This window comes from Mastacembelus armatus, chromosome 18, assembly GCF_900324485.2.
Source record: "Mastacembelus armatus chromosome 18, fMasArm1.2, whole genome shotgun sequence".
NCBI classification, from domain to species: domain Eukaryota; kingdom Metazoa; phylum Chordata; class Actinopteri; order Synbranchiformes; family Mastacembelidae; genus Mastacembelus; species Mastacembelus armatus.
In genome coordinates, this window is record NC_046650.1 from 546,181 (window position 1) to 558,823 (window position 12,643).

The 12,643-nt window shown below is 45.6% G+C and overlaps 2 protein-coding genes across 2 annotated transcripts in view; both read left to right on the top strand.

The window, feature by feature from the left end:
• cd99l2 (CD99 molecule-like 2) overlaps positions 1-12,643 on the top strand; it is a 31,019-nt gene that overhangs the window by 2,936 nt on the left and 15,440 nt on the right. The window contains exon 2 of the mRNA XM_026299051.1: positions 2,628-2,666. Coding sequence (XP_026154836.1) covers positions 2,628-2,666 — 39 coding nt within the window. The remainder of the gene's footprint in view (positions 1-2,627; positions 2,667-12,643) is intronic.
• On the top strand, positions 6,209-7,760 carry LOC113125532 (G2/M phase-specific E3 ubiquitin-protein ligase-like). The gene is made up of 3 exons (XM_026299052.1): positions 6,209-6,480; positions 6,653-6,828; positions 7,526-7,760. The coding sequence occupies exons 1-3, from the start codon at positions 6,279-6,281 to the stop codon at positions 7,532-7,534; spliced, it is 387 nt and encodes a 128-aa protein (XP_026154837.1). The 5' UTR covers positions 6,209-6,278; the 3' UTR covers positions 7,535-7,760.

A 12,643-nucleotide genomic window follows, 5' to 3' on the forward strand; every position in this document is an offset into this window, starting at 1 on the left:
GAGCATAGGAGCAGAAAAAGCAAGGACAAAAAATACTACAAACATAACAATAATACACTTTTTATTCCTGGGCACTTTTATATCTTCTGAGATGAAGGGGGAAAATTAAAATCGGCCAAACAATTCGGCCAAAAGAATCAGCATCATATATCGGCCATTGGCTGCCCTGATTTCTAAATATCGGCATCGGCCAGAGAAAACCCATATCGGTCGACCTCTGATCTCCGCTTTCTGTTGTTGGAGATTCAGTGAATGTTATGCTAGTGTGCTAGTGAGAGCAAACAGAGATGAGAAGCAAACTACAGAGGTCTCTATTTCTTTTCTTTGAAAATTACCTGCCTACAGGTTTTGAATCCTGCTTGCACTGTTGTCTAGCAGTTGCACTATGTTTTGTCCACATTATGTTTGCCTAGACTAAAATGTTTTACATTACACTAGAACATCATATTTGGATTAAGGGTGCATCCCTATTCCCTTAATTACAGTGGGTACGGAAAGTATTCAGACCCCTTTAAATTTTTCACTCTTTGTGTCATTGCTGCCATTTGCCAAAATCAAAAAAGTTCATTTTATTTCTGATTAATGTACACTCAGCACCCCATCTTGACAGAAAAAAACAGAAATGTAGAAATTTTTGCAAATTTATTAAAAAAGAAAAACTGAAATATCACATGGTCATAAGTATTCAGACCCTGTGCTCAGTATTGAGTAGAAGCACCCTTTTGAGCTAGTACAGCCATGAGTCTTCTTGGGAATGATGCAATACGTTTTTCACACCTGGATTTGGGGATCCTCTGCCATTCTTCCTCGCAGATCCTCTCCTGTTCTGTCAGGTTGGATGGTGAACATTGGTGGACAGCCATTTTCAGGTCTCTCCAGAGATGCTCAATTGGGTTTAGGTCAGGGCTCTGGCTGGGCCAGTCAAGAACGGTCACAGAGTTGTTTCGAAGCCACTCCTTTGTTATTTTAGCTGTGTGCTTAGGGTCATTGTCCTGTTGAAAGGTGAACCTTCGGCCCAGTCTGAGGTCCTGAGCACTCAAAGAGGTTTTCTTCCAGGATATCTCTGTACTTGGCAGCATTCATCTTTCCTTCAGTTGCAACCAGTCGTCCTGTCCCTGCAGCTGAAAAACACCCCCACAACATGATGCTCCCACCACCATGTTTCACTGTAGGGATTGTATTGGGCAGGTGATGAGCAGTGCCTGGTTTTCTTAGAATTAACGCCAAAAAGTTCAATCTTGAGCTCATCAGACCAAAGAATCTTATTTCTCATAGTCTGGGAGTCCTTCATGTATCTTTTGGCAAACTCTATGCAGGCTTTCATGTGTCTTGCACTGAGGAGAGGCTTCCGTTGGGCCACTCTGCCATAAAGCCCAGACTGGTGGAGGGCTGCAGTGATAGTTGACTTTGTGGAACTTTCTCCCATCTCCCTACTGCATCTCTGGAGCTCAGCCACAGTGATCTTTGGGTTCTTCTTTACCTCTCTCACCAAGGCTCTTCTCCCACGACTGCTCAGTTTGGCTAGACAGCCAGGTCTAGGAAGAGTTCTGGTCGTCCCAAACTTTTTCCATTTGAGGATTATGGAGGCCACTGTGCTCTTAGGAACCTTGAGTGCTGCAGAAATTCTTTTGTAACCTTGGTCAGATCTGTGCCTTGCCATAATTCTGTCTCTGTGCTCCTTGGGCAGTTCCTTCGACCTCATGATTCTCATTTGCTCTGACATGCACTGTGAGCTGTAAGGTCTTATATAGACAGGTGTGTGCCTTTCCTAATCAAGTCCAATCAGTTTACTTAAACACAGCTGGACTCCAATGAAGGAGCAGAACCATCTCAAGGAGGATCAGAAGAAATGGACAGCATGTGAGTTAAATATGAGTGTCATTGCAAAGGGTCTGAATACTTATGACCATGTGATATTTCAGTTTTTCTTTTTTAATAAATTTGCAAAAATTTCTACATTTCAGTTTTTTTCTGTCAAGATGGGGTGCTGAGTGTACATTAATGAGAAATAAAATGAACTTTTTTGATTTTGGCAAATGGCAGCAATGACACAGAGTGAAAAATTTAAAGGGGTCTGAATACTTTCCGTACCCACTGTACATTGTTCCTTCCTCCTCAATCCTCACTTGAACTGAATGTTGTTCTGGTCCGCCATCTTGAAGATTCTCCCAGAGCTTTTATTCTTGCTCCGATGAGCAGGAATTGAGGAATTAGTTGTAGGTAGTTGTTGATTCCCCATTGGAAATTATGTTCCAGCCAAACTAGAACCAGACCAGGCAGAAAAAGAAACACAAAATGACAAAGCAGAAGGAACAAACAACTACAACTACAGCATATGTTAAAATTAGTATTATACAGATGTAAGAGGAGTGTACACTAGGTTGACAAAAAAGGACCCACATTCAGTTCTTCTGGCCTGAAGTAGTAAGATAGATGTATCCTGCTGTCTAATAGCAAGGCCTTGGGAGTTCATCACTAAAAAATACCTCTTAAACTTATACAACAGTATAATCATTCATACAATGTGTTGAATTCTTGTAGGTTTTATGTGTGAGATTCAGCATAATCTGTGTGCCTCCATAATCTGTGTGCTTCCTCTTCCTCTCTTTTTCCTCTCTGCACTATAGTCCTTTGTCAGGATTCGTTTGATCTGGCTGATGCACTGGGTGAGTATGGTGATAATGGTAAACAGTACAATGAGCACAATGTGAGTACAATGGGACCTCAACCTAAGACTGCCTTCAGTCTTAGGTTGACTTGCATTTGTTAAGGATCTGTACAGCCAAACAGGTGATGTCAAGTATTTTTGTGGATTAATGAATTTGTCAGGAGTGTGTGGAACTGTGCACACTGCTTGACTGACATCTCTCTTATGCTCCAGCATTCTTGCGGGGCCAGATATTAACACCTCTAAATGTAAATGCTGTACTCTTACACACAAAGGAAATAAAACATTTAATGAATAAGGCAACAATGATAAAATTTAAATTTTACACCAATTTTATTTATCTCCTTCCTATTTTCAATATCTGATACGACACAAATACTGAATGGATGTAAAACTATTAACATAACGCTGTATGTCAAAATTTACTGAATATTCATTGATCCATCCACATGAATGTCATGAAGGAACAATGAAAATTTAAATAAACTATTGCTATTGCTATTGCAGAGTTTATTGCTCCTGTTGTCCAGTAGTTTTTTAAAATTCTTTTTTTGTTCAAAATGTAATTGTTTTGTGGAATCATATGATCCAAGATTGTTCATAAAACTGTAAGATTCTCTCAATCACAGTGTTTCGGTTTATTTAATGTGTTTCATTCATTTTCATTTTGTGCATTAACATATTACATCATATTGATGTATTGATGCAATTCCAGGTCTCTTCCTAGGCCTGAATGTATGAGGGGCCGTTAGAGACATTATTCAGAAATTTGCTCTCACACACACACATGAAACACTCTCTCACACACACACACACACCTGAAACGCTCACACACACACACGTGAAACGCTCTCACACACGTATGAAACACTCTCTCACACACACACACACCTGAAACGCTCACACACACACATGTGAAACGCTCTCACACATGTATGAAACACTCTCTCACACACACACACACGTGAAACGCTCACACACACACGTGAAACGCTCTCACACACACACACATATGAAACACTCTCACACACGTGAAATTCTCTCACACACGTATGAAACACTCTCTCACACACACACACACGAAACGCACACACACACACGTATGAAACACTCTCACACGTGTGAAACGCTCTCACACACACGTGAAACGCTCTCACACACACACGTGAAACGCTCTCACACACATGTATGAAACACTCTCTCACACGTGAAATGCTCTCACACACACGTGAAACGCTCTCACGCACGCACGTGAAACGCTCACACACACACACATGAAACGCTCTCACACACATGTATGAAACACTCTCTCACACACGTGAAATGCTCACACACACACGTGAAACGCTCTCACACACATGTATGAAACACTCTCACACACATGTGAAATGCTCTCACACACACATGAAATACTGTCACACACACACGTGAAACGCTCTCACACACATGTATGAAACACTCTCTCACACACATGTAAAATGCATTTTAGTTAAAAAGGAAGGTATTTCAGTTAAACCGGAAGGTATTTCAGTTAAAACGGAAGGTATTTCAGTTAAACCGGAAGGTATTTCAGTTAAAACGGAAGGTATTTCAGTTAAAACGGAAGGTATTTCAGTTAAACCGGAAGGTATTTCAGTTAAAACGGAAGGTATTTCATTTAAACCGGACGTGGCTGAAAAAACGAGCGTGGTTTAAATTGGACTGGTAATGGTCGTCGTTTGTGGGACACACTAATGTCAGCACAGGACACTGCAAGCAGTCTAACCGAAGCAGCTGCTTTACTCAACAATATTCTGGCCTCAGCGAAGACCATCAGAACCCTGTCGCATGTGACAGCAGTCGGTCAGCAGCCGAACACCGCAACTTCAACTGTGGACACGCTGGACAGCAGCCTAGCATCGCTCTTCCCATCGCGCCAATGTCGCGGTGTGTCACTGCCTTCAGCAACTCCGATGTTACCGGTGAGGAGAGAATGTGCACCACGTTATCAAGCGCAGCGATGTTTCGGGACATGGACATCAGGAACGAGAAGAAAAAGGTAATTATAAACAGTCAGAGTTTGATATTATCTTTCATATTGCTGTTCCACATTAGTTAACATTAACGTTACATCTGAGATAAGTGACTCTAAATGCCCAAATAACGTTAACAACTTAAAAAAGGTTTCTAGCAATATTATGATATTAAAAGCCGGGTCTAAATTTCTGTGCTTTAGCGTTAGCTCAGTATATTCATAGAATGGCAGTTGTCTAATCAATTCATTCTCAGACGTTCACTCTTTAATGTCCACCTTGTAGCAGGAACTGTGAACCAACCCACAGTTATTTCGTGTCATTACTTGCAAAATTTATAGTTGGGGTAAAAGTGGCAGTAGTTTTCTACCTAATTGTGTTGGCATCTAATTAAGATTGATAAAGAGTGACAGTAATTTGTTCTTGTCAAACTTATATATACTTATATAAATGTATGACCTGATGCATAACGTTGGCGTTAGTAATTTGTACAAGTTTGCATTAAGATCTGCTACTATGGTCTCAGTATCGTGTTAACATTACCTATGTCAGCATGACTTAACATGCATTGCCGTTTCCCTGTTGTGTTACAGAGCTAGGGCACAGCAACACGACCATTTCAACAAAGACATAATTCTACTTCCCAATTCATCATGGGGAACAGTTTGCAAACAAGGTCCAAAACTATGGTTACACAAACATGGGCACATCCTTAATGCCTTTGAGTTTCAGAAAGCCTGGGACCACCAGACTGTTGTAAAACGTATCAGGGATGGCTTTGGGGAGCACATTCCAGAGGATGTCAGGTAGATTTCTATTTATTTTGTTCTTACTCTATAAATAATAATTTTAATTTATAGACCACTGAAAAAAATGCAAAAAACACATCCAGACTTACTAAGCGCAGTTTTGAGTGTTACAGATACAACTATGGCATTTGTTTTAAAATGTACATGATTTAGTCTCTCACATGTTGAAGGAACAAGAAAAGGAGATGGATGTATGCACACACAAAGAATTCATTGTTGTCATACCCCAATCTTCTTCGTAGACTTGAGTTTCTAATGGCTTGTGGCAATAAGCTAGTCGCCCCTAAGCTCCAGGAAGGTCAGGAGCTGAACGGCATACTCATCCCTAAGGTTTATAAAACCAAAGCCCTGTATGTGAGACCATCAAGGACCCTTTTAGTAAGTTTGCTAATTAATTTTATTAATATATATATATATATATATATATATATATATATATATATATATATATATATATATATATATATATATATATATATATATATATATGGAAAAGTACAGATTAGACACCGTTTAAAAAACACTTTAAAAAAATGTATGAACAGTTTAGTCTTTGGGTTATAATGACTTACACATTTTGTATTAATTCGTTGCTTACAATCAATTTTGGAAAACAGAGGCTGTTATAATTTGTTGCATCATTGTTTCTGATCAGTCATTTTTGATTGTTGTCTTTGTAGTGTAGAAAAAGTCCCGGTTCAAGAGATACTGCTGGAACTGTCGAGCAAAGTTTGCACAAAACAGCAGTGCAAATTTAACATAAATCGCTCTGCTGTCTGGGAGGGAGCCATGCGGGGCTTCCAAAGGGTGTCATATAACCCCAACTCGATGATCTGTGTAAAATTCTCAGATGACATGGGCAGAAATGAGGAAGGGGTTGATTTAGGGGGACCAAGGAGAGAATTCTTGCGGCTGCTGATGGAAACCATTGTTAGATCACCCATGTTTGAAGGGAAAGAAAACAGCAAGAACCTGGCTCTTTACAGCACTGGTAACCTGATTTCCTAAAATTAACTAATTTAACATTGTGGTGATTTTTACATACAACTTTTGCACAGATTGACAATTAAAATTAATAGTACAAGGAAATTAATGCTTCTATGTAATTGTGAGTCTTCATGCATTTATCAATCTAAATTTGCTTTTGATCTATTGTTTTGCAGCTCTAGGAGATGACTGGTATTACATAGCTGGCAGAGCCATTGCTGTGAGCTTGGTAAATGGCGGCCCACCACCAAACTTCCTGTCACCTGTAATATTTTCTCTTCTGGTTGATGGTGTGGCAAATCCAGTCCTAGAAGACATAGCTGACACTGAACTCCTGGAGAAAGTCAGAAAAGTCAGTTGGTAATTAATTTAGGAATGTTATATTGCATTATTTAGGTTACACTATAACGTTTTGTTGCTGTTGTCCATTTTCAGAGGGATTATCAGTTCAACCGAGGATCACCATTACAGAATGCTCACTGCCCATATAGTATATTTTGTTTTTAATTATATCACTAATAGTGTAGTCAGCAGAGTATTTTTTATAATATAGCAAAATTTAAAACTGCACTATAACCTGTAGGGATCCCTTGGGCATCATGTAATGGTGCAGACCTTTTGTGTCTGGGTTCTCATCAATATTTTTTAAGACTAATAATTAGCCTACATAACACGCCACTCTACTGCTCCTTGTGATACTACTAGGTGTCTGAAAGTACAACTCTTGAGGACCTTGAAAAGGCAAAGGCACCTCTGTATGTCTGAGGCCTATGTATTCGATAAGAGACAGGGATCTGCTGATACATGACATTGTCATGTTTCAAGTTGTCCACAGGGTTCAAGGTCCATTTCAAAGGTATAGTGTTGGTTTTTCACAGTCAGGTTAAACAGGAGAGGAATTAGAATTGTACCTATTCAACAACATGGTCGACAAATAGCTTCTATAATATCTATTATATAAAATGAAGTAACAAATTAGCAAAGCACAAGTGTTATTAGAAACCCTAATTACATCATGCAAAATGATTATTTCGATGGTCTTTGTGCAGATTCTGTGAAGGGCTGAAAACACTTGAGATTTTAGAAAAAATACGGAAGCATCCAGACAGCTTCCGTCCCCTGTTCTGCTATGAACCAAGCCCACTGACTGCTGACCAGTTGGATGGCATTTTCAGCATTCGTTTGTCTCCAGAAGGGAGCAACAAGAGAGCCGCTGAAGAGATGGTTGTTACCTTTTGGAGAGACTATCTTCAGGATGCAGAAGGTAATTCTGCTTTGTGTACATGTAAATGTAAGGCACCCATTTATATTCCAGAATTTGTGCCTGAGGAGATGGTAGCAGAGCCTTGTAGCTCCTGAAATGTTCCCTCTTTTTTGTTAATTTTTGACTACTACTAATTTTATTTTTTTTTATTTATTTATTTTTTTGCATAATTGCTAATTGATATTACTGCTGACTTATAACTACACAACTACCTGAATTTCCCTTCTGGGATGACTAAAGTTTATCTCATCCCATCATATTTTTATTATTAGTATTATTTTAAAACAACATGAGCATAATAATTTAAAACATATTCTGTACGCTATGATGTTAGAACTTTGAAAATGTATAAAGATAACTGATGGTAATTACTTTTGATCAGGGCTGGCCAACTCCACTCCTCAAGGTCCACTGTCCTGCTTGTTTTTCAACTATTCCTGCTCTTCTGCCTTCTGACTGGATGAACACACCTGATCCGGGTAACACAGTGGGTAGGGACAGTTGGAAAACAAGCAGGAAAGTGGCCTTCAAGGACTGGAGTTGGCCACCCCTACTTTAGATATTTCATATACATATTAATTGGACCAACTACCATATTTTTTTTTTGTTTGTTTGTTTGTTTTTTTTAAGAAGAAGAAGGGCCATCAAAACTACAGAAAATATTGGCTTTTGCAACTGGAGCATCTGTTTTACCACCTATTGGATTTTCACCAACTCCCTCAGTCCAGTTCATTCATAGAGGAGACGATGACTTCTCTTCTACACCAATGTTCCCTACTGCCAACACGTGTGCTAATTGCATAAAGCAGCCACTACATGTGTCATATGAACTGTTCAAGGAGAGGTTTGACTTTGCATTAGGCAACACCTATGGTTTTGGCAGGGCATGAATACAGCATGCTCTGTATCTGTGTCCCATTTTGTCAGTATCTTGCCTGTCTCTGTCCGTCTGTTTGTGACTCCCCATCCCCCTCTGCTTCTTATTTGTTGGTCAGTTTTGTCTCTTTGTCACAACACCTTGTTGTGAACAAATGTTTGTTTCAAAACAATTTTCAAATGCACCAAGTGAAAAAAACAGGTTTTAAAAATATATTTAGATTTATTTTTTTCACATCAAAAAGTGCACAAGTGAAGAAAACACATCTATTCCGTGGTTCCGGTCATTTTCAAGTGGATCCACTTGTTGAATAACATTTAGTGTGGTCTCGTTAACATTTACATTAATGTCTGGTATTACAACATTATTATTAGTTTGAAGTTCTGGTAATGGTCCTTCCTCATCAATGCCGTAGTTATCAACATCAAATATGTCATTTACAACTGGATGAATTCCTATGTTGTTAATGACACCTATATACCAAAGCTGAAGAGGCGTCTGCCCACCTTGTGTGGAGAGGCCATGGTTATTCCATTGGTTGATGAATTCTGTTAATGTCTGTTCAATTCTAGGTAAATAAACAAAATGCAGACAAAAAAGGTGTAGTTCATTCAGTGAATCCAGTATACCCTGTTCCTCCATAAAATTAAAAATGTTTATGAAGTGTCTGGGTACAACCCTATTGAGTTCTGCCCATAGTCTCTCAATCCTTTGGTTGTGTACTGAAACACCTGTAATAACACTGTTCAGTCCTCTTCTTTCCAACATAAAACGGGTCACAAGTATATTTTCCATACCATGATCACATCTGACCCTTAACGGTAAACCAAAGGTCTCTATTCCTTCTACAAATAAAGATAAGACACTGGAAGCTCTGTTGTTAGATAAGCACCTTAAATATATAATTGTCCGACTAAAGCCATCAATACAGCCGTGAAAAACCATCCGCCATCTAACCAGCTTGTGGTTGCCATCAAAATGCCTGTTGGGAGATGAGTGTCATGATTCCCCTTTGGGACTTCCTGCCAGAGGACTCTTGTTTTGTAATGACTTCCTGTTTTCCCCCCATTCGGGTCTCTGGCAGCTTTGTGTAATTATGTTCATGAGTTTCACCTGTCCCCGTTATGTTCACCTGTGTTTCGATTACCTCTTGTGTTCCCCTATTTATACCTCCCTTGTTCCTGTGTTCCTCGCTGGATCATTGCGTGCATTGCATTGAATGCTCTGAACTGAGTGAGTTAAGTTTACCATACCTGTGTGTGTTTGTCTTGGATCTGCCCTTGCCTGCTTGCCCGCCGTGTGGCGGAGAATTTTCCCCGCCTGAGTTCTGGGAATAAAGCGTGTCGTTGTCTGCACTTGGGTCCTCACCTTTCCTCCTTCTCACCACACCACCCGCAACCCGTGACAGAATGATCCAGCCACGAAAGGACCCAGCGGACACGAACGAGGAGGACCGGCTGGTTTCTTGTTTCCTACAGTCCCTGTCGAGCGAGATTCGGGACGCCCGGTGTTACCGGGAAATTTTCGAGTCTCTTTCGGAGCTAGCCAGGAGCTTCTCTCCACCCATCCAGCTTCGTCTCGAGAAAGGGGGCTGATCAGATGCTCAGCCGCCTGTCCACCAACACATCAGTCCTGGAAATGTGCCTGGAGCAGTGGACCCCCCTCGACGAGGCCTGGGAGGTGTGTAATTCCCTCGCCCTGTTCCAGTCGCCAATTTCCCAACTCCCGGCGTCCCAGTCCCCAGAGTCTCAGCCTCTGACACCGGTTCTCCCGCCACCAGCCCTTAATCCCCAGCCTGAGTCCCTCCTTGCTGCTGCCCAGCCCGAGTTCCCCCGCGCTGCTCGCCGGGATCGCCGACAGCGACGGCGTCGGAGCAAGGCAGCGGAATCACCAGCGTGGCAGTCCGAGCCCAGCCGCCGCTCGTCGCTGGAGCTCTCAGCCACCACCTCGCCGCGGCAGCAGCAACCTGAACCCTCGTGTGCCGACGAGAGCGTCCCCGCGGGGGTTCCGACCAGGATCCTGCACCCTCAGTGCGCCGACGACAGCGTCCCCGCTGAGGATTTCCCCAGGATCCCGCTGCCTCAGTGTGCCGACGATGGCGTCCCCGCTGAGGTTCCCCTCTCACTTCTCCTAAATCTCCCCAGCCCTCAGCATGCCGACGACAGCGTCCCTACTGAGGGCCTTCCCCAGTCTCAGGACCCTCAGTGCGCCGACGACTGCGTCCCCGCTGAGGTTCTTCCCCGGATCCTGGGGCCCCAGTGCGCCGACGACAGCGTCCCCGCTGAGGCTCCCCCAAGGATTCGAGCTCCTCAGTGCGCCGACGACGACGTCCCCGCTGAGGCACCTTCCCAGCCAGGTCCCGTGTGTTCCGGTGTGCCGACGTGGCCGTCCCCGCCGGAGCCCTGCCCTGCCTGCCCGACCTCCAACGTGCCGACGCGGCCGTTAACGCTGGAGCCCTGCCCAGTCTCAGCGCGCCGTCGACGACGCCCCCACTGAGAGCTCGTCCCGAGCTCCGGACCCTCAGTGCGGCAACGTCATCGTCTCCGCTGAGGTCCCGGTCCGGATCCCCGAGCCTCCGCGCGCCGACGACAACGTCCCCACGGAGGTCCCGGCCCAGCTACCAGCACCACCGGAGTCCCCGGGGCAGGAATCCCCTGGACTGTCCGGACCACCACCTGAACCAGAGCCTCCGCAAGAGCTGCTGTTCCCCGAGCTGCCGTTCCCCGAGCTGCCGTTTCCCAAGCAGCCGACTCCCGAGCAGCCGACTCCCGAGCAGCCGACTCCCGAGCAGCCGTCTCCGGAGGGTCCCGAGCCGCAGCCGCCGCAGCAGCAGCAGCCGTCTCCGGAGGTTCCCAAGCCGCCGCAGCAGCAGCAGCCGTCTCCGGAGGTTCCCGAGCCACCACAGCAGCAGCAGTCGTCTCCGGAGGTTCCCGAGCCGCCGCTGCCTTCATCTCCAGAGCCACAGCAGCAGCCGCTGCCTTCGTCTCCAGAGCCACAACAGCAGCCGCTGCCTTCGTCTCCAGAGCCGCAGCAGCCGCTGCCTTCGTCCCCAGTGCCGCAGCCGCCGCTGCCTACGTCCCCAGTGCCGCAGCCGCCGCTGCCTACGTCCCCAGTGCCGCAGTCGCCAGAGCCAGAGCCAGAGCTTCCCCAGCAGCCCGAGCCAGAGCCAGAGCCAGAGCTTCCCCAGCAGCCCGAGCCAGAGCCAGAGCCAGAGCTTCCCCAGCAGCCAGAGCCAGAGCCAGAGCTTCCCCAGCAGCCCGAGCCCGAGCCAGAGCCAGAGCTTCCCCAGCAGCCCGAGCCAGAGCCAGAGCCAGAGCTTCCCCAGCAGCCCGAGCCAGAGCCAGAGCCAGAGCTTCCCCAGCAGCCCGAGCCCGAGCCAGAGCCAGAGCTTCCCCAGCAGCCCGAGCCAGAGCCAGAGCCAGAGCTTCCCCAGCAGCCCGAGCCAGAGCCAGAGCCAGAGCTTCCCCAGCAGCCCGAGCCAGAGCCAGAGCTTCCCCAGCAGCCCGAGCCAGAGCCTCCTCAGCAGCCTCCAGACCTCCTAGAGCCGCCGCCGCGACAGCCATCTCCAGGGTCAGTGCCGCAGCCGGGTCCTCTGGTGTCGCCTTTCAGGCCTTCGGCTCCAGAGCCCCTGCAGCAGCTTCCCCGGCCGTCTCAGCCGCCTCTGCAGCAGCTTCCCCGGCCGTTTCAGCAGCAAGAGCCGTGGCAGCCAGCAGAGTTCCCCGACCAGTCGCCGCCGACGTGGCAGCCAGCAGACTTCCCCGACCAGCCGCTTCAGCAGTCTCCTCCTGAGTGCCCCGAGCAGCCGTCTCAGCAGCAGCCTCCCCGGCCGCCTCAGCAGCAGCCTCCCCGGCCGCCAGCGACCCCTGCATCTCCTCTGCCGCCAGTTTCTCCAGAGTCCCCGGAGCCGTTGCCGCCAATGCGGCGGCTACCTAAGTTCCCCGAACGGCTTCGGACCCGGACCCACGCCCGCCTGTGAGGCCGTCCTCCCGAACAGCTTCGGACCCGGACCCACGCCCGCCTGCGAGG